The sequence below is a fragment of the Pan paniscus genome, chromosome 1 (assembly GCF_029289425.2).
Source record: "Pan paniscus chromosome 1, NHGRI_mPanPan1-v2.0_pri, whole genome shotgun sequence".
NCBI lineage: Eukaryota > Metazoa > Chordata > Mammalia > Primates > Hominidae > Pan > Pan paniscus.
Genome location: NC_073249.2, coordinates 48,722,440 through 48,749,315, shown reverse-complemented (window position 1 = coordinate 48,749,315; position 26,876 = coordinate 48,722,440). Strand labels below are relative to the sequence as shown.

The 26,876-nt window shown below is 41.7% G+C and overlaps 1 protein-coding gene across 5 annotated transcripts in view; it reads right to left on the bottom strand.

Annotated features, from left to right (window-relative positions):
• Positions 1-26,876, bottom strand: part of DDX59 (DEAD-box helicase 59) — a 46,961-nt gene that overhangs the window by 7,662 nt on the left and 12,423 nt on the right. For 2 of the 5 annotated variants that reach the window (XM_034943361.3, XM_055109998.2), the window contains 4 exons: positions 19,832-20,083; positions 18,505-18,657; positions 17,877-18,005; positions 13,477-13,971 (listed from right to left, as the gene is read on the bottom strand). In XM_034943361.3, coding sequence (XP_034799252.1) covers positions 13,708-13,971; positions 17,877-18,005; positions 18,505-18,657; positions 19,832-20,083 — 798 coding nt within the window. In that variant the 3' untranslated portion in view covers positions 13,477-13,707. Of the gene's footprint in view, positions 1-4,520; positions 10,692-13,476; positions 13,972-17,876; positions 18,006-18,504; positions 18,658-19,831; positions 20,084-26,876 lie in introns of those variants that run through there. The other 3 variants (XM_055110005.2, XM_034943367.3, XM_034943363.3) reach the window with 3 other exon arrangements.

Genomic DNA, 26,876 nt, shown 5'->3' with positions numbered 1-26,876 from the left:
GGTAAATCAGGATTTGAATCCAGGCCTTTGTACCCTAGGTTTGCATTCAAGGTAAAAGCTAGGCTTTGAGGAACATCAGCAGACAGTTGTGCATGGTTATGAGAAATAGAGAGGGGTGGGGAAAGAGACGCAGGCAGGGAGGTCAGAGAAGGTACTGGGACAAGTGTGAGGTAATGAGCAACCTGACTGGCATCAGGGCAGAAACAAGGCAATTGCTGTGACAGACATTTTGAGGTTGAGGATCAATATAATTTGGCATAGTGATTTTATGGTGGGGTGGGGAAGAGGGAGGTGACTGGCTGGCACTTTCAGGTCACAGAACAAGTGTCAGGAGGCCCAGTCAAATCAGTTAAACTTCTTTGATTCTATTTCTTCATGTGGGAACTGATGGGGTTGAACAAAATAATGTCAGGTACATTCTAGAACCAGGGTTCCTTGGCTTTCATCATTGTCTGTACTCATTCTCCTCAAGTAGACAGCATTAGGCAATGTTCATCACTTAGGATTTGATCTCAGGACTTTGGTCAGGCTTTGGATGGCATAGTGTCACCCAAGAGATATGGTCTGTGGGCTGCCATGAAAACACTCACACCAGAAATATCTCTCGCCTCTTTCACGTAGATGTTAAGGGTGAGGCTCCAGGGCACATTGCCTGGGCTTGAATTCCAGCTCCACCGCTTATTAGCTGCATGGCTTTTGGCAACTGAATTAACTTCTCTGTGCCTCAGTTTCCTCATCTGTAAAATTGACATAATAATAGTGCCTATCTCACTGTGTTGTTATGAGGATTCAATGAGATAGTACATTTGCCTGACACATAGTATTATACATTTAGCTATTATCATTTCATATTTCTTGGTTCCTGAAATCCCACCATTTATGATTTATCCAAATAGGACATTTAATTGTTCCTTCAAGAAAAAAAAACAAAAACAAGAAAAAAAAAAAGGAAGCCATTTTGCCAAAGTCGCAGTATGAATGAACTCATCAGAGACATTCTGATGGGAGTGAGAGCAAACTTTAGTCATGAGGAATCGGAGGACATGGTATGGGGCACTGGGGCTGATGAGGAAAGCAGGCCTGGAGGAGGGGCCTCGGTTTGGGCAGTCAGACCACAGCAGGAGAGAGCCAGCCTCCAGGGGGAGGAGAGGATGGCACTGCATGAAGGGAGATGGGCACGGAACAAGGAGGGGAAGGTGCCAAGGTTACTTTGGCTCTCCATCTACTGCCAAGGTGTGAAGAGCTATGAGGCAAAATGGTCACAGTCCTTGGAAAGCCAGGGTCCCTGCTGCCCCATCTTTCTCTTTCTTTTACCCTCCCCGTAGGACTGGACAGCAAGGAATGCAAACAGACCTGTTCTCTCACTGCCTCTGAAAAGAGTGAAAAAGATCTGCAGTGGCAGCTGAGGGAAAACTGAAGAAAGGGCCCCTTGGGGTCAGCATCTCCCATAGCTTGCGCACTTTGCCTTCCACTATCGCCCTCCACCAAAAATAAACGGGAGCAGCTTGAAGAGCAACCCAATATGCTTCAACCTACTTCTGGGCTTCCCAGTGAAATTTTAAGTCTTTTGAGGGCAGAAACCATATGTCACAGACTTTGTCTACCACAGCATCTGGGTCATTTGCTGAGCCAGTTCTGACCCGAGGCCTGTCTGGATGAACAAAAAGCATGAATAACTCTCAAGACAAGTAGGTACAGTTTGTCACAAGAATTACAGAATAGAATAAACCCTCTGTTTCTTGTTGCTAAAAACTTGAAAACAGCCCTTCCAGGTTTATTTGGTTTTTAATAATGCCCACGAAGAAACATTTTAACTCCTCAGATATAGCTACTGGTGTCTGAATTCTAATAGCTTGTTCCAATTGCCACGAGTCTCTATTCTTATAATGTTTAACATTGAACATGTAGAATCAAATGTTTCATCTTCTCTTTGGTGTTATTTTCCTTTTAAATATTTTATTATTGTTGGAATAATAATACTGATTTGTGTATTATTTTAAATAAGTTTTATTTTATTTTATTTTATTTTTATTTATTTATTTATTTATTTTTTGAGATGGAGTCTTGCTTTATCGCCAGGCTGGAGTGCAGTGGCGCAATCTCAGCTCACTGCAACCTCCGCCTCCCGGGTTCAAGAGATTCTCCTGCCTCAGCCTCCTGACTGAGTAGCTGCGATTACGGATGCACACCACCATACCAGGCTAATTTTTGTATTTTCAGTATAGACAGGGTTTCACTGTGTTGGCCAGGCTGGTCTCGAACTCCTGACCTCGTGATCTGCCCGCTTCGGCCTCCCAAAGTGCTGGGATTACAGGCATGAGCCACGGCTCCCAGCCATAATTTTTATTTCAAAAATTCTTGTTTTATACCTGGGATTCAAAGAATCATGTAGGGCCAGGCATGGTGGCTCATGCCTGTAATCCCAGCACTAAAGCTAAAAGGGGGGGATTGCTTGAGGCAAGGAGTTTGAGACCAGCCTGGGCAACATAGTCAGACCCTGTTTTTACAAAAAATAAAAATAAAAAACTTAGCCAGGTGTGGTACTATGCATCTGTAGTTCAAGCTACTCAGGTGGCTGAGGTGGGAGGATCGCTTGAGCCTGAGAGGTCGAGGCTGCAGTGAGCCATAATCAGACTACTGCACTCCAGCCTGGGCAACAGAGTGAAACTCTGTCTCAAAAAAAAATAATAATATAATAAAACAAAGAATCATGCAAACTTATATGAGGTAGTAGTGGGAAAAAGGCACAAGTTTTATAATTATATAGACTTGGATTTAAATCCATGTTTTACTATGCCTGGAATGCAATCTTGGGCAAGTTACTTAACCCCTCTGTGCCTCAGTCTTCTCATCTGTAAAATGGGATAGTAATAGTTCCTACCACATGATGTTGTTGTAAGGATTATATGGGTTAATGAATATAAACCAGTTGGCACATGTAAGTTGTTAGTAAATGTGACTTCCTTTTTCTACCACTATAAAGATTTCCATGGTAGTCCAGTTTCTGCTGCAATAATGCTGCATAACAAACACCTCCAAAATTTCAATGGCTTCCAATAAGCATTCACTTCCTTGGTCATAGGTCCGATAGTTGGCTGGGGTGGTTCTATTTCAGGCTGCTGGTGAGGTTCAGGTCGACTTCATGTGTCTTTCTGGGATCAGGTTGAAGGGGCAGTGGCTACATGGAGCAAGATCATTTAAAACCTCTGCTCTTAACATATTTGCTTTCATTCCATTGGCCAAGCCCAAAGTCAGTGGAGCAAGAAGGTACAGGAAAAAGGAAATGGCTATTTGCTGAGTAGTAATCTAATTTGTCACAACCGAGAGTTTAATATTTATAAATTTCTGAATTATATATCAACAAAGAGAAAACCTTGATCAAGTGTCCATAACTATTCTCTTCCTAATATTTTAGGGGAAAAAAATCAATCAATCCAGTATTCAATTTTTGGCCAGGCGCAGTGGCTCACGCCTGTAATCCCAGGACTTTAGGAGGCCTAGGCAGGTGGATCACTTGAGGTGAGGAGTTCAAGACCAGACTGGCCAACATGGCAAAACTCTGTCTCTACTAAAAACAAAAAATTAGCCAGGTGTGGTGGTGTGGCGCGTGCCTGTAATCCCAGCTACTCGGGAGGCTGAGGCAGGAGAATCGCTTGAACCTGGCAGGCAGAGGTTGCAGTGAGCCGAGATCATGCCACTGCACTCCAGCCTGGGCAATAAGAGTGAAAACTCCGTCTAAAAAAAAAAAAATTTTGAATTCAGTTTTAAGGATGCTTTTTATATATTGCCAAGTATTACAGAATTTCGCTTTCCTTTTAATGACTATAAATCTAAAAATTTAAAAATGAAACACTATGTTATTTATAGTGTTTTATTATGTTACTTTATATAAATTTTAATAATATATAAATGTTCTAAATAGGTTTTATTTTTATTGTGTTATATGCTATATAAATAGTTCTCTAAGCAGTTACTGAGAGCCTAGCACAGATATGTTCTAGGGATTCTGAGGACTAACAAAGTAGGCAGAATAATGTCATGGAAGAAGTCCAAAGGCTTGGGCTCTGGTCCTAGCCCGCCAATGGGTCTGTGGGCCGCCAATGGCTCATGCACATTCATACTTTCCCTCTCTAGGGAAAAGTGGCCAGGTGATCTGTCTGGCCCCAGATGTTTTGTTTTTGGACAGAGGATACAGTGCCTGCTTTCAGAAGAAATGGGAATACCCAAAATACAGAGGAAGGAATGTATAAGACCTTTGCATATGTTAATCATGGTCACTAAGGATCATAAGGTCTGAATATCACAAGATGTCACCATCATAGCCTATCTACACAAGTCCTATGCAGCAATAATATGGCCTGGATTTTTGGCAATCTACTACATATATAACTGATATGATTGATTTTAAACCTGTGAAAGACTAATCATATAAATGCACTTATCTATCAGGAAAAACAAATCTTCTGTAAGATTATGTCCATATTTTGGTATTAGAATAAGTGGTCATTACAGGTATACATCTAACTGATGCAGGTATCTCCTTTATTTATTTATTTATTTATTTATTTAAGACCAAGTCTCACTCTGTCACCCAGGCTGGAGTGCAGTGGCATGATCTTGGCTCACTGCAGCCTCAACTTCCCAGGCTCAGGTGATCCTCTCACCTCAGCTTCCTGAGTAGCTGGGACTACAGGTGTGTGCCACCATGCCTGGCTAATTTTTGTATTTTTTGTAGAGATGGGGTTTCACCATGTTGCTCAGGCTGGTCTTGAACTCCTGAGCTCAAGCAATCTGCCCACTGCTTTGGCCTTCCAAAATGCTGGGATTACAGGTGTGAGCCACCATGCCCGGCTGATGTCTGTATTTTTTTTGTTTTTTTTTGAGGCGGAGTCTTGCCCTGTCACCCAGGCTGGAGTGCGGTGGCTCGATCTCAGCTCACTGCAAACTCCACCTCCCGGGTTCAAATGATTCTCCTGCCTCAGCCTCCCGAGTAGCTGGGATTACAGGCGCCCGCCACCATGCCTAGCTAATTTTTGTATTTTTAGTAGAGACGGGGTTTCACCATGTTGGCCAGGCTGGTCTCCAAATGTGACCTCGTGATCCACCTGCCTTGGCCTCCCAAAGTGCTAGGATTACAGGCATGAGCCACTGCACCCAGCCATCTGTATTTTTTTTTTTTTTAAACAAATCTATTGAGTTCATTGGTCTCACAAAGGCTATGTAGGCTTTTGGTTACTAAATTAAACAGGAAAAACCAATGTTTTTGCAAAACAAAATGGAGATCAACAACTTAATTAGTTATTTGAAAGTACTATGTATCCAAGATTAAAACCATACTCAAAGATTAATCAAGAAAAGCTATGGAAGCTTCAATTACACATACAGGAAATTGAAATCCAGATAATCCTACTTTACAGATTTTCTTAAAAGGAAGCATACAGCTCAGTCAGAACCTATTATCTTCAGTACACACTGAATGCTAGGAGAAGATGGCAGGAGAAATCTGAGCTATCAGACCTTCTTCACCTTGGAGCCACTACTGATTCCTCAGTTCCTGGATTGATGTGCCCAGGACACCTTTAGTCTGGGTCTTTCTTTAAACCTCATATGAATCCTTGAATCATTTACAATGATCTCTCATTTTTAAAAAAAAGTCAAAAATGCATCATCACCCAATACCTCTCCAACAACATTAAGGTCAATCATTTTAATTTTCTTTTTCTTTTCTTTTCTTTTTTTTTTTTTTTTTTGAGCCAGAGTCTTGCTCGGTTGCCCAGGCTGGAGTGCAGTGGTGAGATCTTGGCTCTGCCTCCTGAGTTCAAGCAATTCTCCTGCCGCAGCCTCCTGAGTAGCTGGGATTACAGGCAGGCACCACCAGGCCCAGCTGATTTTTGTATTTTTAGTAGAGACAGGGTTTCACCATGTTGGCCAGGCTGGTCTCGAACTCCTGACATCAGGTGATCCACCTGCCTCAGCCTCCCAAAGTGCTGGGATTACAGGCATGATCCACCGCGCCCAGCCAATTATTTAATTTTCTAGAGGTTTGAATGATTTATAATTTTACATGTACTATTTAATATCTATTAATGAGAGTTCAAGTATACAAACTAATTTTTCTTTTCTTTCTTTCTCTTTCTTTCTTTTCTCTCTCTCTCCCTCTTTCTCTCCCTTTCTTTCTTTCCTTCCTTCCCTCCCTTCCTCCCTTCCTTCCTTTCTTCCTTCCTTCCTTTCTCTTTCTCTCTCTTTTTCCTTTTTTTGTGATAGGGTCCTGCTCTATCACCCAGGCTGGGGTGCAATTGTTCAAACAGCTCACTGCAGCCTTGACCTCCTGGGCTCAAGCGATCCTCCCAACCTCAACCTGCTGAGTGGCTAGGACTATAGGTACATTCCACCACACCCAGCTGATTTTTTAATTTTTTGTAAAGACAGGGTCTCGCTATGTTGCTCAGGCTACAAACTAATTTCTTGACACAATGCTATCTTTCTCCATAAATAAAATTAAAGTATAACTACTTATACTAAAACACACACACAAACTTCCACACTTTTTCTTCACCCTCAAATCCAAAAGAATTTAAAGGAAATTGAATATTTATTTATCCATAAGTAAATGAATATGAAATCTGCTCATTATTTTAAAAGGACATATAGTGAACATCTCCCAGCTGTCTCCTCTCCATAGGCTACCACATTTGCCTTTTTACTATCCTTCCAAAGATAATTTCTCTGTGTTAGTGTGTATGTAGACGCACACACACACATTTATATAAAATGCTATTTCAATTAGGAATTTTCTGTATTTATATTTTTGCATTCATGAAAGTCATAAACTACTTAATTGTGTAAACTGTCATAAAAATTATGACACTTTGGCTGGGAGTGGTGGCTTACGCCTATAATCCCAGCACTTTGGGAGGCCGAGGCTGGTGGCTCACTTAAGGTCAAGAGTCCGAGACCAGCCTGGCCAACATGGTGAAACCCCATCTCTACTAAAAATACAAAAATTAGCCGAGTGTGGTGGCACCCACCTGTAATTCCAGCTACTTGGTAGGCTGAGGCAGGAGAATCGCTTCAACCCGGGAGGCAGAGGTTGCAGTGAGCAAAGATCATGCCATTGCACTCCAACCTGGGAGACAGAGAGAGACTCAGTCTCAAAAAAAAACAAAAACAAAAACAAAAATCATGACACTTGTTTATAAATGCCCTAATGTCCTTTCTGTGAAGCACTACATTTAATTGAATGCACTGGGTTGCCTAACTCATATGCCATAGCAGCTTTGTCAGTTCTAAAATGCTGCCCTGGCTTCAGGATTCATTTTACTATTATCTCCTGACTCCCAGCCCTTAAAATTCTCTGTAATTCCAATGCAAATATCACAGGATTCCAAATAGAAAAAAAAAAAAAAGTTAAAAACAGCCCCTCCCTAGTTAAAATCACCCTTCTCTTAGCAGACTCTTTGCTTTCCCTTAGATATGTTGGATGTTTGAGAACTTGTCGGAGACATATCAGTCCCTGATCGCCAGTAGTTAATTATCTGTACTGTGAATGTGTTCACGGAAGTTCTGGTGAACTATCCAATCCTTCAGTGATGGTATTGGGCAGAGAAAGCCATGGCAGATGCTGCTACCTGGGGAGCAGTGGGAAGAGTTGTAAAATGCACTGAGAAGGAGGGATTCGAACACCAGCCAGAAGAACTCAGATTTGATGAGGCTGTTAGCCGGGAGCAGTTGAAGGTTTCTGAGTAAGGAAACATCAGAGAAGGACAGCAGGTCCTCGAATAACATCATTTTGCTCAATGCCATTTCGTTATGTTTTGTCTTTTAAACAGATTCTCACTGTCGCCCAGGCTGGAGAGAAGCAGCATGATCACAGCTCACTGAAACCTCGGCCTCCCCAGGCTCAGGCGAGTAGCTAGGACCATAGGCACATGCCACCAGGGCTGGCTAATTTTTGCATTTTTTTTTTGTAGAGAAGAGGGTCTCACTATGTTGCCCAGGCTGTTCTCAAACTCCTGGGCTCAAGCGATCTGTCCACCTCGGCCTCCCAAAGTGCTGGGATTATAGGCTTGTGCCACCATGCCTGGCCGCGTTATAATGTTGATGAGAAAAACATGGATTCCCGGCTGGGGCCACTGTCTGTGCGGAGTTCGTATGTTCTCCCTATGTCGGCATGGGTTGTCTCCGGGTGCTGTGGTTTCCTCCCATATCCCAAAGGTGTGCACGTAAGGTCATTGGCATGTCTACATGGTCCCAATGTGAGTGTGGGTGAGTGGGTGCTCCCAGCATGGGAGTGGAGTGTGGGTGAGTGGGTGCTCCCTGCATAGGAGTGGAGTGTGGGTGAGTGGGTGCTCCCTGCCTGGGAGTGGAGTGTGGGTGAGTGGGTGCTCCCTGCATAGGAGTGGAGTGTGGGTGAGTGAATGCTCCCTGCATGCGAGTGGAGTGTGGGTGAGTGTTCCCTGCGTGGGAGTGGACTGTGGGTGTGAGTGCTCCCTGCAAAGGGATGGTAGCCTGTCCAGGGTGGGTTCCCACCTGGCCCCCTGGGCTGCTGGGATGAGCTTTCAATGTTTTTTTTTGTTTTGTTTTGTTTTTTGAGACAGAGTTTCGCTCTCGTTGCTCAGGCTGGAGTGCAATGGCACGATTTCGGCTCACGGCATCCTGCACTTCCCAGGTTCAAGCGATTCTCCCGCCTCAGCCTCTGAGTAGCTGGGATTACAGGCCTGTGCCACCACGCCTGGCTAATTTTTGTATTTTTTAGTACAGATGGGGTTTCTCCATGTTGGTCAGGCTGGTCTCAAACTCTCGACCTCAGGTGATCCGCCCGCCTTGGCCTCCCAAAGTGCTGGGATTACAGGCATGAGCCACCACGCCCGGCCAGAACTTTCAATGTTTTGTTTGTTTGTGTGTTTTCTTGTAGTCTTGCTCTGTCGCCCAGGCTGGAGTGCAGTGGCGTGATCTCGGCTCACTGCAACCTCTGCCTCCCGGGTTCACGCCATTCTCCTGCCTCAGCCTCCCGAGTAGCTGGGACTACAGGCGCCCGCCACCACGCCCGGTTAATTTTGTTTTTGTATTTTTAGCAGAGACGGGGTTTCACTGTGTTAGCCAGTGTGGTCTCGATCTCCTGACCTTGTGATCTGCCCACCTCAGCCTCCCAAAGTGCTGTGATTACAGGCGTGAGCCACCGCGCCCGGCCATCGAGCTTTCGATGTTCACTATCAGAAATGCTTTGGTCTTTATTTAGAAGTTCGGTGATATTTTTGTGACCAAGAATATGCCATAGGAACTTCACTCTTGTTTATATCAATTAACCTGTGGTAGAATTGGTTTTGCTATATGTCGTTTCACTTAAAGTCATAGTTTCCAAGAATTTATCAACGACATGAAGTGAGGACTTACTGTAGTGATATTTTACTTGGAAAATATTCTCCTCCTGTGGATTAGAGGAATATTGAGGGGAAAGGGCTAATATTTTGAAGTGATGAAGTCTTGGGCTTCAGTACCAGCATGAAAATGTGGACATTTTGAAAAAATACAGATAGGACTTCGTGACTAAGCAGATATGGAGATTAGGAAGAGAAATGAGTCAGTGATGACAACAGGGCTTTGACTGAGCAGGACTGGGGGCGTGGTAGCACCATAGGCAATAGGGAAGTCAGAAAGGAGGAACTAGGCTTTCTGTAGGGAAGATGATAAATTTGGCTTTGGAAATGCCGATTTTGAGGCAAAAAGTTCAGTGAAAAGTTGAAGATACATATCTTCAACTATAGCTAGCTAGCTAGCTAGCTAGATAGAAAGGAGCCAGGACACAAGCAAAAAGGATGGGACTGGAGATTGTATGTGTATATATGTTTTTATCATGTAATATTTCAAATACATCAAATGTAAATCAAATAGTAATGAACTTCCATGGCCTATCACCTGACTTTAATAATGATAAACTCTTGGCCAAACTTTTTTCATCCACAGTCCTCACCCTGTATTATTCTGAAGCAAATTCTAGACATGGAGATAGGGATTTAAAAGTATGAAGCACAGAAAATATAGATTTGGGGAAAACCTCAGAGAAACTTAAAGCAAACTTTCTCATTTTACAGTTGAGCAAAGCTAAAGATTAGAGAAGTAATTAATTTACCCTATTAAAAAAACAAAACTGGTAGAGCTGTAAACGGAATCCAGTCATTTGCAAACAGCTTTGCCAAGTGGTCTTCTTTCTGCGATGAAATGAGGAAAGTAAAGCTGATGTGCAAATTTTTCAAAGCTAAAATTTATTTGTAAGTTACTATTTGTAAACATTACAAAAATAAATACTCGTCTTATGCTTTATTTGTAATTTTGTCCTATATCATCACACGTGCAACACATTATAAAATATAAAATAGGTTCTCACACTAACAGTAGAACAAGAGAACTGTGTTTACTTAATTATCCATTGGTTGGTTTTCACACTGTGGCCCTAGAGCCTCTGAGGTCATTGTAAGTATGCCTTGGCGACAACAAAAGAGTCCTATCTGTCCGGAGTCAGTTTACTGGTGGCTGCCAGGAAAGTCACTTTGGATGACACGTTACCTCTTGTACCATACCTCTGTTTATGGAGTAAACTTCATATTGATTGTGGTGAGTAGAATGTATAACAAGGCAATAAGAGATGCGTTGATATTAATTCCAGAGAAGGGCACAACCCAAATAATATTCAGCTGCCAGAAGAAAATAGTGTAGTTTTACTGGAAAATATGACAGGTCGTGGATCCAGCTTAGATTTATTAAATTAATCAGTGAGTCACAGTTTAAATATGTGGCAATGTTCTTTGTAAAGATGTTATGAAACCGAAAAAAGAAAAAAAAAAAGAACCCACTTTGACTTGTTGAAAAAAAAGGTGATTTAAGAAATGTGCTTGGGCCTGGGCGTGGTGGCTCACGCCTGTAATCCCAGCACTTTGGGAGGCCAAGATGGGCAGATCACCTGAGGCCTGGAGTTTGAGACTAGCCTGACCAACGTGGTGAAACCTTGTCTCTACTAAAAATACAAAAATTAGGCTGGGTGTGGTGGCTCACGCCTGTAATCCCAGCACCGTGGGAGGCCAAGGTGGGCGGATCACCTGAGGTCCAGAGTTCAAGACCAGCTTGGCCAACATGGTGAAACCTCATTTCTACTAAAAATACAAAAATTAGGCTGTGTGTGGTGGCTCAGGCCTGTAATCCCAGCACTTTGGGAGGTCGAGGTGGGTGGATCAATAGGTCAAGAGATGGAGACCATCCTGGCCAACATGGTGAAACCTGGTCTCTACTAAAAATACAAAAATTAGCTGGGCGTGGTGGTGTGCAGCTGTAGTCCCAGCTACTCAGGAGGCTGAGGCAGGAGAATCACTTGAACCTGGGAGGTGGTTGCAGTGAGCCAAGATAACGCTGCTGCACTCCAGCCTGGACAGCAGAGTGAGACTCCATCTCAAAATAATAAAATAAAAATAAATAAAATAAAAATGTGCTTGGTATTAGAAATACTAATAGAATAGCATTAAAAGTATTTTATAAAGTGGCACTGAATATTCCAGAATCTAAAAGCCACTCCTTAAGGTGTTTGATATATAAAAGATGTTTGCTTCAATCTGGCAATAAAGCAACCAATTCAGTATTTTTATCATATAATATAGTTACTGTAAAACAAATGTCTGAGAGTGTATGTGATTAGTTTTTTTAGCTAATTAAAAATTTAAACTGTATGGTAATTCTCACAAAAAATCTATTATTTAAAATTTTATAATATAGTACATTAGTGTCCTTTCTTGGAAAGGATGGTCTCTTATTCAGAGAGTAAGTCCTTCTCTCTTGTTTAGTACTACATGTTTTTTCTTTCATGAACTAATGATAGGTGGTAGCTTTTTAAAAAGAAGATCTTTAATTGGGAAAAAAATACTGGCAACACTGGGACCAAATTTTTTTAAAAGTCTAATGTTCTGGTCTGTAAAATACATAATTGAGGAAACCACTGCATTGCTGCACCCCAGACAACAGAAGAGCAGACATGTGAGACAAGGAAGTTGCCAAAGGAAAGATCTTAAGGAATGAGAAGCAGAAGTCAAGATTCAGAGAGGCAGGAAGAACCAGTAACAGGAGTTTGAAAATTGTGTGGCGAGAGGGAAGTAAAGAGAAGGGCGCTGATAGCCGGCTTCTCCCCTATTGGGTATTTGACATATGCAACTGCGCTTAAATCTCATAATAAGCCTGTGAGTTAGGGGCTCTTTCCTCCACCTCTAACTCATCACCTGGCCTTAAGAAAGTGCGGGTTTCAAGAAGGGTGGCCCACAATGACCGACGCAATAAAAAAGTTTAAAGTGAGAGCTGGCAGAACATGTGGTTTAAGAAGGTCAACAGAGACCACGGGAAGATCATGTATGTACAGTGGTGGGAACAAAAGCCAGACCGCCAGCAAATTAAGTAAACCAGTGGGGTTATATTATAGCTAATTTTTTTTGCATTACTACAGTCTCTCAAATAATATTATTTTTGTTAAAATAATAGTTTCCTTTCCAGAACTTTGGCAGGCAGAGGCAGGAGGATCATTTGAGGCCAGGAGTTTGAGACCAGCCTGAGCAACATAGTGAGACAACGCCTGTGGTCCCAGCTACTTGGGAGGCTGAGGTGGGAGGATTGCTGGAGCCTGGGAGGTTAAGGCTGTAGTGAGCCATGATCATGCCACTGCACTCCAGTATGGGGTGACAGGGTGAGATGCTATCTCAAAAAAACAAAACAAAACTACATATCCTGTAAATGCTGTTTTTCTGGCCATGCCACTTTTATTTATAAACAAGTAGGCCAGGCGTGGTGGCTCATGCCTGTAATCCCAGCACTTTAGGAGGCCGAGGCGGGCAGATCACAAAGTCAGGAGATTGAGACCATCCTGGCTAACACAGTGAAACCCCGTCTCTACTAAAAATACAAAAAATTAGCCGGGCGTGGTGACAGGCGCCTGTAGTTCCAGGTACTCGGGAGGCTGAGGCAAGGGAATGGCATGAACCTAGGAGGCAGAGCTTGCAGTGAGCTGAGATCGTGCCACTGCACTCCAGCCTGGGCGACAGAGTGAGACTCCGTCTCAAAACAAAAACAAAAACAAACAAAAAACCTATTAATTGAATTAGCAGGGCAACATTCATTCAATAACACAATGACATTATTTTGATAAGTAGCCTATCTTATTTTTAAAACAGCATTAACCAAGCAGAAGGTAAAACAACTGAGAATGAAAGTAGACATTTCATATTTATCTTTCAAAAGTGGTTCTGAAAATTTCTTCCAGTTTCTATCATTTACATTTTTCCTAATTCTCATTTATTCAACAGTAATTTAAGTGCCAATGTGCTTGTGGAACTGTGGGGGAACCAAGGAAAACAATCACTGATCCGAGTCAGAGTCTTTGTGGAGGTTTCTGGTTCTGACAGTAGCTCTGAGGACTATTTATTTTAAAAAGAAAAAAGAAACTTCATCCAGAAAAGAAAACACTGTCTTTTATTTAATAATTCATTTTCTGGTCATTTTCTGATGTTTTTAATTTATAAGAATTAAGGGAAATAAATACAATATAGTTATATAAATTTTTTAAATTAAAAATATCTTAAATTTTTTAAAATTCATGTACATTTCCATTTATGCAAACCATAAAGTAACAATTTTTTGCTGACTATATACAATAAAAAAATATTCAAGTGGCAGAGAAAATCATTTCTGAGAATTACTTTTATCATGTTTTCTGATAATATCCATAAGATTAGCTCCTGTAACCAGATCGTTCTGTGTCTGTTTATCTTTCTGTTGTTCCTTTCTCTTCTGGTCATGAAGGTATGGGGAATTTAATAACTGAGGGGGAAGAATGGATCCTGTGGGCTTTACTCGTTTTGCAATATCCCAGAAGAGTCTTTTTGAATTATTATTGATGAAAGTAATCGCTGTTCCATTTTGACCTAATCTTCCTACTCTTCCAATCTGAAATAAAATGCAAAGAACATTTTCAAGATGTCCATGTAAAATCTTAGTGTCTTTTGAAAGAAAATGAATAATATTACTTAAAGTAGCATTACTGGCTGGGTGCAGTGGCTCACGCCTGTAACCCCAGCACTTTGGGAGCTGAGGCAGGTGGATCACCTGAGGTCAGGAGTTTGAGACCAGCCTGGCCAACATGGCAAAATCCTGTCTCTACTAAAAACACAAAAATTAGCCAGGCATGGTGGCACACACCTGTAAATCCTAGCTACTTGGGAGGCTGAGGCAAAAGAATCGCTTGAACCCAGGAGGCGGAGCTTGCAATGAGCCGAGATCGTGCCACTGCACTCCAGCCTGGGTGGCAGAACAAGACTCCATCTCAAAAAAAAAAAAAAAAAAAAAAGTAGCTTTACTAAGATTAACCTTCATCCAGACAGCATTTTTTGAATTATGCATCTCAATATATCTGTGAAATCAATTTAGTAGGCCTCCACCAGTATATTTTTAATGGAACAGACCAAACAGAAAATAAGAGAGTGATCACATAAAATAAAAGTAAGTATCATTTGTGAAACTTGTGTTTTAGTTATACCTGTATGGGTGGTGTTGGGGGTAATGACATAAAGATGTTTCTTATTGTGGGTGGGTTAAGGTCAAAAAATTCTGAAAGCCCCTGCATTAAGAGCAAGAGGACTATTTACTTCCAAGGCTACTTAAGAGGCCTTGAAATGTGAGATTTATACTAAATCATCTTTGCATAAAGTTATTTGTCTTTTTTTTTTGACGCGGAGTCTCACTCTGTTGCCTAGGCTGGAGTGCAATGGTGCAATGTCGGCTCACTGCAACCTCCGCCTCCTGGGTTCAAGCAATTCTCTGCCTCAGCCTCCCGAGTAGCTGGGATTACAGGCACCCGCCACCATATCTGGCTAATTTTTTGTATTTTTAGTAGAGATGGGGTTTCACCATCTTGACCAGTCTGGTCTTAAACTCCTGACCTTGTGATCTACCTGCCTCAGCCTCCCAGAGTGCTGGGATTACAGGCCCGGCTAGTTATTTCTCATTTTGAGAGAATTAAATGGACACAAATTTATGGAGTATCAATAAGGCACAAAACCCACTTGTCTCCAAATAGATAATGAAAATATACTAAGAAACTCTTCAAAAGAGGGGGAAAATACACAATCATGGTCAATTTCTGCTCCTTAACTGAAATGTAAAACTTAAAGTCTATATTCAGAAATATTTAAATGAGTAGACAGTTTCTGCTAATACAGAGGGCATTTTTAACACTGTAAAAGAAACTTCTAAAAAAGTTAAGAGGGGAAGCCTCTAGGGAATGAGACAGAGAAGAGAGGCAAGCAAATATTGTTTTTCAGTAACAGCTTTTATTTATACCTGACTTAATTAAATTACTGAATTGTTCCAATAAAAATAAAAATAAAAAAAGTAGTTATTTCTCTATAAAAGTCCACAGAAAAACAAGTAGAAATTAAAAAATTCAAAAAGACAAAGAAAAGATTATACAAAGTAGCTTCAGGCTGGACATGGTGGCTCATGCCTATAATCTCAGCATTTTGAGAGGCTGAGGCAGGAGGATCACTTGAGGCCAGGGTTCAAGACCAGCCAGGGCAACATAGCAATACCCCATCTCTACGAAAAATAGAAAAATTAGCCAGGTGTGGTGGCATGTACTTATAGTCCCAGCTACTGAGGAGGCTGAGATGGAAGAATCGCCTGAGTCCATGCATTCAAGGTTACAGTGAGCTATGACTGTGCCACTGTACTCCAGCCTGGGCAACAGAAGGAGACCCCGTCTCTTAAAAAAACAAACAAAAAAAAACTTGCAAATCATGTTTTTGGCAAGTCTTCTAGAGTATACAAAGAACCTTCACAACCCAAAAATAAAAACCCAATTTAAAAATGGACAACAAATTTGAATAGACATTTCTCCGAAGAAGTTACAAAAATGATCAATAAGTACATGACATATGTTCAACATCATTAGTCATTAAAGAAATGCAAGTCAAAATATAAGGAGGTTTAACTTCATACCCACTAGCATAGCTATAATAAAAAAGATAAGTGTTGATGAGGATGTGGGGAAACTGGAACCTTAATAAGCTGCAGGTGAGAATGTAAAATGGTGAAGCCATGTTGGAAAACAATCTGGCAGTTCCTCAAAATGCTAAACACAGAGTTACTATATGACTCAGTAATTCTATTCATAGGCATATGTCCAATAGAAATGAAAACATGTCCACACAAAAACTTGTACATGAATGTTCACAGCAGCCTGATTCATAGGAGCCAAAATGTAGAAACAACCTAAATGTCTAGCAACTAATGAACAAACAAAGGTGGTATATCTACATGATAAATTTTTTTGGCAATTTAAAAAAATGAAGTACCGATACATTCTATGATATGGATGAACCTTAAAAACATTATGCTAAGTAAAACAATCAACCCCCGTGGAATACTTAATTCCCTGATGTGCAGGTAAATGTGGTGGTACCAAAATAAATAAAAAGAGAAGTAGTACTGTATTAAGTAAAAATAAAAGCGACTGCACTGAAGGCACTAACAGCATTTCAGTGGGTGATTCTAGTAAACGTGGCATTCAGAGGTGATGTTAAGAACACTACAGACAGGCTTTACTTGAAGAGTTTGTAAGGGAAGCCGGAGAGGGAAGACAGGTAGCAGTCAGTGAGATAATGCAGCGCTAAGAGAAGGCTCTATTTCTGCTAGAGAGAGAAGCTATTGTTACCTTTGGCAGCAAAGAAAAGAAAGAAAACTTTCAAAAGTGAAAGACTAGAACAAATAAGGATATGAAGAGGAGATGAAGACAAGATTCCTTAAAAAAATACTTTAAAGGATCAATTTTATTTTGGCCAGACATATCAACTTAAAACGATCTTTTTAAACAAAACTTTTTGATTATAAAATCTCACTGATTATATGTTCACTGAAGAAAATAAGAGAAAGAAACAAAAACAAACCAAAAATTTACTACTTAAAAATTTTTTAATTAACATTTTTGGTTACTTCTAGTTTTTTTTTTTTTAAGGCACTTTAGGCATACTTTTAAAAACAAAATTTAGTTTTTATACATACTTACCTTTCAAAAACAAAATTTAGTTTATATACATATATATCTTAAAAGCAGGCCAGGCATGGTGGCTCACGCCTGTAATTCCAGCACTTTGGGAGGCCAAGGCGGGAGGATCACTTGAGGTCAGGAGTTTGAGACCAGCCTAGCCAACATGGCGAAACCCCGTCTCTACTAAAAATACAAAAAAAATTAGCCAGGTGTGGTGGTGGGCACCTGTAATCCAAGTTACTTGGGAGGCTCAGGCACAAGGATCCCTTGAACCTGGGAGGCGCAGGTTGCAGTGAGCCGAGATCATGCCACTGCACTCCAGCTTGGGTAACAGAGTGAGACTGTCTCAAAAAAAAAATCTTAAAAGCAAAAATACATACAGTTTTATACACTGCTTTTTTTTGGAGGGGGAGAGGGGAATGAAGTCTCTGTCACCCAGGCTAGAATGCAGTGGCGTGATCTGGGCTCACTGCAACCTCCTCCTGCCGAGTTCAAGCAATTTTCCTGCCTCAGCCTCCTGAGTAGTTGGGATTACAAGCGCCTGCCACCACACCAGGCTAAATTTTTTTTGTATTTTTAGTAGAGATGGGTTTTTGCCATGTTGGCCAGGTTGGTCTGTGAACCCCTGACTTCATGTGATCCATCCATTTCGAGTGATCTGCCCGCGATGGCCTTCCAAAGTGCTGGGATTACAGGTGTGAGCCACTGTCCTGGCCGATACTGCTTTCTTAAACTTGGTATCACATTGACAATGCCTTTCCCAATAAAACTCGTGAACAAAACAGTGGTAACATATAAAGCTCCTTACCTGATGGACATACTCATCCATACTTGAAGGCATATCAAAATTGACAACCAGCCTGACACTGATCAAGTCTAGGCCTCGTCCCAAGACTCCTGTGCTCACTACAACTTCATAGTCTCCTTCAAGTAATCCCTTCCAAAAAAGCAACAAAATTTATTATTCAGAATTTATTTTGTGTGGTTTTGTGTAATTCTGATAGCTTTTCTTTTTATAATGCTTACTTCAATATTTTTATTGCAATATCTTTTCAATAAGTAAAGGTCATAGTATACCTGAAAAATGTATGCAGCTAAAATTCTCCCCAATCCCCATGGATTTTATTAATTTATTCAGGCAAACCTTTTCCAAAGGTGAATTACTGCCCTGCTCTAGTCCAAACTGACCTGATTTCAGAAATGGTAAGTTCTGAATTAGTAATCTATTTAGTATATATTCCCTAGAGAACAGGCTATTGCTCCCCAAACAAAAAGCCCGAGCAAGAGAACATTAACTTCATGGTAACCACTCGTTTGATGGTCTTGTAGTCATTAAAAGAGGATCTGTTATAAAAACCAGCTGTAATATGGTATCTCTTGAAAATGAGGCAGAACAGATTTATAGAAAACAGAATATAGAATGTTGGGTGTCAAACCTTCAGTATGTTTTTCCTTTCTATTTGCGACTTCTCCGAATGTATAGATATGCTTTTCAGCCCTGTGATTTTCTGAACGGCTTCACTCAAAAGATCTGCTCCTAGTTTGCAGTCCACAAATACTAACACTGGAGGCTTAAAGAGTTTCTTATCCTGAAAAATTAAAAACATACGTCAAAAATTATTCATATAAAATAATTTACAATGGGAAGTTTTTCTGAAAGATTATCACAAGCTAGTTATCAATAGGTTTATAAATATTGTTAAGAAGGAGGCTGGGCGTAGTGGCTCACACCTGTAATCTCAGCACTTTGGGAGGCCGAGGTGGGCAAATCACAAGGTTAGGAGTTCAAGACCAGCCTGGCCAACACAGTGAAACCCCGTCTCTACTAAAAATACAAAAAATTAGCCACGCACAGTGGCAGGCGCCTGTAACCCCAGCTACTCGGGAGGCTGAGGCAGGAGAATCGCTTGAACCTGAGAGGTAGAGGTTGCAGTGAGCTGAGACCATGCCATAGCACTCCAGCCTGGGCAACAGAGTGAGACTCCGTCTCAAAAAAAAAAAAAACCAAAACACAAAAGGAAAAAAAAGGCATATTGTTAAAATAAGTGTTTTATTTAAAATATGCACAAACAGAAGCCAGTCTATTCCCCCTCTTAATTTTCCATCACTTAATACTCCAAGAGTAATTCAAACATTTTAAGTGCGATTAATGTAGCTCTACATGCTGCTACCAAGTCAATACCAACCATATTTAACTTAATACTTTTTTTTTTTTTTTGAGACAGAGTCTCGCTCTGTCACCCAGGCTGGAGTGCAGTGGCGCAATCTCAGCTCACTGCAAGCCCTGCCTCCCAGGTTCACACCATTCTCCTGCCTCAGCCTCCCGAGTGGCTGGGACTACAGGCCTGTGCCACCACGCCTGGCTAATTTTTTTTGTATTTTTAGTAGAGACGGGGTTTCACCATGTTAGCCAGGATGGTCTCAATCTCCTGACCTCGTGATCTGCCCGCCTCGGCCTCCCAAAGTGCTGGGATTACAGGCTTGAGCCACCGCGCCCGGCCCTTCTAAAATATTTTCAAAGGAGAACATATTCCTTAGGAATAATCTTGATATTTAAATATATTTCTATAAGGAAAAGAAAACCCAATCCTGTATCTATCCAACATGTTTTGATTCTCATAGAATTCTAAGGTAGGTAAAGCAATTTATTAGTAAATACCTATATCAAATTCCCCGAAAGTTCAATCTAAAAATCATTCTCTTAAGAGCTGTGAAAAATGCAAACACAATCCATAAAACATGGTTAACTGCTTTACTACTCACATTTAAAATTTCAAATAATTTTTTCTTTTTGGCTGGGTCTTCTACCCACAAAATAATCTGACGTACATTGGCACAAGGTAGGTTCTTTTCTCCAGTGATAATTCTCACAGGATTATGCAGAAGCTGGCTTGCTAGTTGTTCTATGCTAGTTGGAATTGTGGCTGAAACCAAAATGGTCTGACAATCATTAGGAATGTTTTCCAAAATGTCAAGCACTTGTTGTTGAAAGCCCATCTTTAACATGGTATCAGCCTAAAATAAAATTGTATTAAAGTTAGTCTTGTTTGACATTAAAACCCAGAACCACCCCCAAAAAAGACTGATATAATTAACAATATAAAAATTAAAAATTCTTAAATAGAAAACTATACCACAATGTCAAGAGAACTGGAAAAATATGTTTATACTAAATTATAAACTGTGCAACTAAATGTTTACAATGATATACAAAGATTGTTATTATTGGCATTATTAATAGTAGCAAAAAGCTATATACATTCTAAATATTCATCAGTACGGGATTTGCTAAATTATGGTAGATCCATATGACACTATGCTGTCAAGAAAAATGATCAGAAAGCCCTTTATTAAATAATGAATGATTGCTAGGTTAAAAAAAAGCAAATTACAGAATATTATGTGTAACAAGATACCTATTTATGCTACAAAAATATTATATGTATATACACTCAAGAAACTGCTAAATTGCTAATACCAGGGAGAAGCCTGGAGGGCTTTAAGGGAGGCAATTCTACTTTTAGTTTTTTGCAAAGTTTGTTTTTTTTTTAAACCATGAACACAGATTACATTTATAATAAAATATTATTTTAAATAAAAATTAATGTTAGGGGCTGCTATGGTCTGAACTGTGGTGATCCCCCCTAAATTCGTATGTTGAAATCTAACCCACAATGTACTGGTAATAAGAGGGGAAGCCTTTAGGGGGTGATTAAGTTATGAAGGCTCCACCCTTATGAATGGAATTAGTGCCCTTCTAAAAGAGGCTGGATGGAGCTCTGTGTGAGGATGCAGCAAGAGGGTGCTGGTGCCATCTTTGCTGGTGCCATCTTTGAAGTAGAGAGCAGGCCCTCGCCAGACACTGAATCAAGGCTAGAGCTTTGATCCCCGACTTCCCAGCTTCAAGAACTGTGGGAAAAAGTTTCTGCTGTTTATAAATTACCCAGTCTAAGGTATTTTGTTATAGCACCAGGAGTGGACTAAGACAGGGGCTTTCACTTCTATTTTTCTATACTGTTGGTTTGTTACAACCATGAATTACCAAGCAAACAAAAACATTTTTTTAAAGTTAGTGCTGCCAGCCGGGCACGGTGGCTCACACCTGTAATCCCAGCACTTTGGGAGGCCGAAGTGGGCGGATCACCAGGTCAGGAGATCGAGACCATCCTGGCTAACACGGTGAAACCCTGTCTCTACTAAAAATACAAAAAATTAGCCGGGCATGGTGGCGGGTGCCTATAGTCCCAGCTACTCGGGAGGCTGAGGCAGGAGGATGGCATGAACCCGGGAGGCGGAGCTTGCAGTGAGCTGAGATCGTGCCAGTGCACTCCAGCCTGGGCTATAGAGTGAGCCTCTGTCTCAAAAAAAAAAAAAAAAGATTAAGGCTATCTTCAGTTGTAAATACAATCCAGGTGTCTATAATTTGGGAACAATGAGGTATTTAATTCTTTTTTTTCCCCCTTCTGGGCCCTGATTCAGGATAATTCTTTTAAACTATTACGGCATTGTGGGTGTTTGTTTTGAGACAGGGTCTTGCTGTCACACAGGCTGTAGTGCAGTGGCATGATTCTAGCTTGCTGGAACCTTAAACTCCTGGGCTCAAGAGATCCTCCAGCTTCAGCCTTCTAAGCAGCTGGGACTATAGGTACAAGCCAGGGCACCCAGCTCAGCATTGTATTTTTAAGGGCCCACTAATGTGCTGTCATACATATTAAAATTTGAATATTCATTTTAATATTATTCAGTGGAAAAAAGAATTGTCACCCAGGTTGGAGTGCAGTGGTGCCATCTTGGCTTACTGTGCAAACTCCTGGGCTCAAGCCAACCTCCCACCTCAGTTTTCCAAATAGCTGGGACTACAGGCACATGCCACCACACCCATCTGATTTTGTATTTTTAGTAGAGATGGGGTTTTGCTATGTTGCCCAGGCTCCACCTCCACTTTCTAACATGTCTTTAATGTGCACAAATTATTCAACAGATGTTATTCAAAATGCAGAGTGGGCCATAAAAAGCATTTTTTTTTTTTTTTTTTTTGAGACAGGGGTCTTGCTCTGTCGCCAGGCTGGAGTGCAGGGGTGCAATCATGGCTCACTGCAACTTCTGCCTCCTGGGCTCAAGTGATCCTCCTGCCTCAGCCTCCTGAGTAGCTGGGACCACAGGTGTGACCACAGGCACGTGTCACCGTGCCCCGCTAATTTTTGGTATTTTTTTTGCAGAGACTGGGTTTCCCCATGTTGCCCAGGCTGGTCTTGAACTACTGGCCTCAAGCAATCCTCTTGCCTTGACCTCCCAAAGTGCTGGGAATACAGGCGTGGGCCCCTACACCCAGACATCTCCTCTCCTGATTTTTCTCCTCCCTCACTAGCTACTCTGAGCCTCCTTTCTCTTCTCTCAATCTCTATACATTGGGGAGCCCCATGGGCTGGGTCACAGGCTTCTTTCCTCATCTGTGCTCTCTCCTCAGATAAGATCAACAAATTCCATGGCTCTGAATACCATGCTTGCATCAAAGACTCTCAAAATCATATCTCAGGCCACAACTGCTTCCCCGAACTCAAGTGGTAGAAACTATCTGCCGACTTAACATCTCCACTTGGTTCCAACAGGCCCCTCAAATTCAACACATTCAAAACAGAAGTTTCTATTTCCTTTCTGCCAAATCCACTCCTATCCCAGAACACATCCCAGGAAACAGCGCCATCAGAAACTTTTATTTCATCTGTTCTCTTTACCACTTGACACTGACTCCATTAATCATCCTGTCAACCCACTAGCACACCTCAGAGCTGGTCGCTTCTCCCAACTCATACTTGCAAGACTGCTCGCAATCCCGTCACCCCCATCCCATAACCAATTCTCAAGCAACCAGATAGATTCTTCTAAAATATAAATCAGATCTTCATCCTCCTCTGCTTAAACCCTCCAATGGTTTCCCATCACACTTAGAATAAAATCCAACTTCTAACCATGACCAAAAAGTCTTACAAGTTCTCATCTTTGTCCACTTCTCTGACTTCATCTCCAAGCACTCTCCCCTCACTGCTCGTGACTCTGCCACACCAGCCTTCCTTCTGTTCCCAAATACCTCATGCTTGCTCCCCTGTCAGCACCTGGCTGAAAGTCTTCCCTCCAGATGGATCTCTGCATGACCGGCTCCTTCTCATTCATATCTTAGCATAAATGTCATCTTCTCAGAGGGCTCTCCCTGACTACCAATCCAAGGTAACCCCCCTCCCCGCGTTGCCACTGCCATATCGCCTTGTGTACATTTATCACAGCTACACGAGACAGTTCGTGTGTCTCATCTTCCACTGTATTCTCAAAACCAACAAGTGTGAGCACATGAAAAGCCCTAATGATATATTTTGTAAATAAATGAACACTAATTCTAAGCACTGAATAAGCACCTTCCTATGTCAGGCAACTTACTAGTCAGTGTGGCCCAAACCTCTCTGAAGATAAGAATCACCTGAAGGGCCGGACGTGGTGGCTCAAGCCTGTAATCCCAGCACTTTGGGAGGCCGAGGCGGGCGGATCACGAGGTCAGGAGCTCGAGACTATCCTGGCTAACACGGTGAAATCCCATCTCTACTAAAAATACAAAAAAATAGCTGGGCATGGTGGTGGGCGCCTGTAGTCCCAGCTACTCAGGAGGCTGAGGCAGGAGAATGGCATGAACCCAGGAGGCGGAGCTTGCAGTAAGCAGAGATTGCGCCACTGCACTCCAGCCTGGGGGGAAAAAGAAAGAATCGCCTGAGGGGAAAAAAAACAAAAGGATCACCTGGAATGAGTTTGTAGAGATTCCTGGCTCCAACTCATACCTACTGAATCAGAATATCCAAGTGAGAGGTCTGGTCTTGTCTGATGGTCACTGAGCAAGCCAGGTGACTCCTATTATTAAGGAAACTTGGGCAAACACTGTGCTAAGAAAAAATTTTAAAAATGTATGCACAGTTCAACAGAGCAGAGAGAAACAAAGGCCTAAAATCTGACAGGGGGAGTGAGGGATTTCAGAGTTACTAACAGATAAAGAAGGAAGAGCAGGTAGAAAGGATGGGAGAGAATTCCAGGCCAAAGGGCAGGTATGACAGAAGACACGGAGGGTCGCAAAGCAGATCATTTCAAAGGAATTATCTGAGTTTTCACCTCTGACTATTTGCATCTTCATCCTCCTCTTGAAACAATGGTTCTCTCTTCTTCAAGGATATTATTCATTCTCAGTTCCTCTCTGGTGTCTCCAGCAGCTTTTTTACTGACTCATCTTCAGACTCCACAAGCCAGGCCCTTAGCCCTAGCCCCTGCCTCTGTTTCTGCTCATTTCTAACTTGCCTCCCTTAGAGAAACCATACGTTTCATGGATTCCGATGCCTATTTTATTTTTTTAAATTTTATCGGCAACCTCCTGAGCCAGAAAAGGCTCAGAGGGACTCCCCAATGCCTATTTTAGATCTTCAGAATACTACCCCTTAGTTCATCATTTGCAGGTAATTCACCATGTCTAAAGCCAAACTCAAATATTACTACCAAGACCCAGATTTGCTCATTTGTCCTTTTTAAAATTAAAGGCACAACTATAATTGATGGAGTCACCTCTATTGCCTTCTTCTTCCTCTCTCATCCTCAGGCATCAGAAGACTCACAAGTGACTCCTCCGCTGCAACTCTCAGATTTGGCCTGTGACTCCTACTGCCTCCACCCTGTGACCCCTTACCCCTCTCTGGATTGCTGGCTGCTCTTAGATTCTTTCATTTCTCCTGTACCACGCAGCAGGGTAACCTCTTAAACCACTACTCAATAATTTAGAAAGCCTCACTGACTCCCACATCAAATCCAAATTCCTCTGCCTTCCTGTGCAGGCCCTCTATAATTTGGCCCCACCCTAACAACTCAATTTTACCTCCTATTATTTCTCAGGAAGAATTCTTCAAGCTGGTGGTCTCTTCTCTGCCCCCTGCACACATGCACTTGGACTTTCTGACTCTGCTTATGTTGGTCCCTTCACTTTGAAGAGTTGATACATCCTCTAGTTTTCTAAATCTTTTTCCATCTTTTGAAGCCCAGGTCAAATCCCATTACCTCTGAGAAGCCATTTTTTGCAGTGCTAATACATTTACTCTCTCATTTCTCCTTCTGACCTTATTTCTTCTGAAAAATTGGCATCATATACAGTCCAATTTTTTTTTTTTTTTTTTTTTGAGATGGGGTTTCACTCTTGTTGCCCAGGCTGGAGTGCAATGGCACAATCTTGGCTCACCGCAACCTCCACCTCCCGGGTTCAAGCGATTCTCTTGCCTCAGCCTCCTGAGTAGCTGGGATTACAGGCACGTGCCACCACGCCCAGCTAATTTTGTATTTTTAGTAAAGATGGGGTTTCTCCATGTTGGTCAGGCTGGTCTTGCACTCCTGACCTCAGGTGATCCGCCCGCCTCGGCCTCCCAAAGTACTGGGATTACAGGCGTGAGCCAACGTGCCTGGCCATACAGTTCAATTTTTTCACTAGTATCTTCTATCGGCCATTGGCAAACTACAGCTCTGGGGACAAATTTAGACCTTTACCTGTTTTTGTAAATAATGTTTTATGGGAACCCCGTCACACCCATTCATTTTCATACCATCTACATTGGCCCCCAAAGCCTAAGATATTTGCCACCTGGTCCTTTACAGAAAGTGTTTGCCAACCCCTGGCCTACATCATGTTAGTACTTTTGTATCTCCGTACACATGATAACGTTCTTGCCTTTACTTCAGTATATGTATCTTTTCTCTCTAACAAGATTTCAGCACCTTGTAGGCTTGAATGCTATTCAGAACTTCTCTGTGATGCCATCCAAACTTATCGAGAATTGGTCAATTTGTACCTAAATAATACTTCTGTACTGACTGCAGTTTCAGTATATAACTGATTATGTTTACCAGCTCATTTCCCCTCTAGATCACCCAGAAACCATATTCCTTAAATGCCAAGGAGCTGGGACACAGCCTGCACATACAGGCACTTGATAAATGTTTGCTGAATGAATACTTCCCTTGTACCATAATGGTGAGCACAGCACGAAAGTGTCTCATGAAGCCTTGTTAGTGGAAGAAAATGAAAATGCTGTAAAGAGAAGTGAGGATGAGGCCAAGTGCAGTGACTCACGCCTGTAATCCCAACACTTTGGGAGGCCAAGGCAGGAGGATCACTTGAGCCCAGGAATTCAAGACCAGCCTGGGCAACATAGCAAGACCCCGTCTCTAAACAAATTTAAAAAACAAAGAGAGAAATGAGGATGAATGGAAACTAACCTTAAAATCCATATAAGAATTACTTCTCAGGCTGGGTGCGGTGGCTCATACCTGTAATCCTACCACTTTGGGAGGCTAAGGTGAGCAGATCACTTGAGGCCAGGAGTTTGACATCAGCCTGGCCAACACGGTGAAACTCTGTCTCAACTAAAAATACAAAAATTAGCCAGGCTTGGTGGCACACGCCTGTAATCCCAGCTACTTGGGAGGCTGAGGCACAAGAATCACTTTGAGCCCAGATGGTGGAGGTGGCAGTGAGCCAAGATCGTGCCATTGTACTCCAGCCTGGGTGACAGAGGGAAACTGTCTAAAAAAAAAAAAAAAAAAAAAAAAAAAAATTACTTCTCTAGCTCATAAGATGGGGAGAATTTAAGAACATGGGGCTTATCAACAAAGGGAAGCCCAGTCATGTTCAGGGTGACAGTATTGTCTAATGATAATCAGATTTAGCAATGTCAGTTCTACCAAATGGCCACGCCAGAAAAATGCTGACTTAGCAGTAGCAGGACTCTTCAGTCTA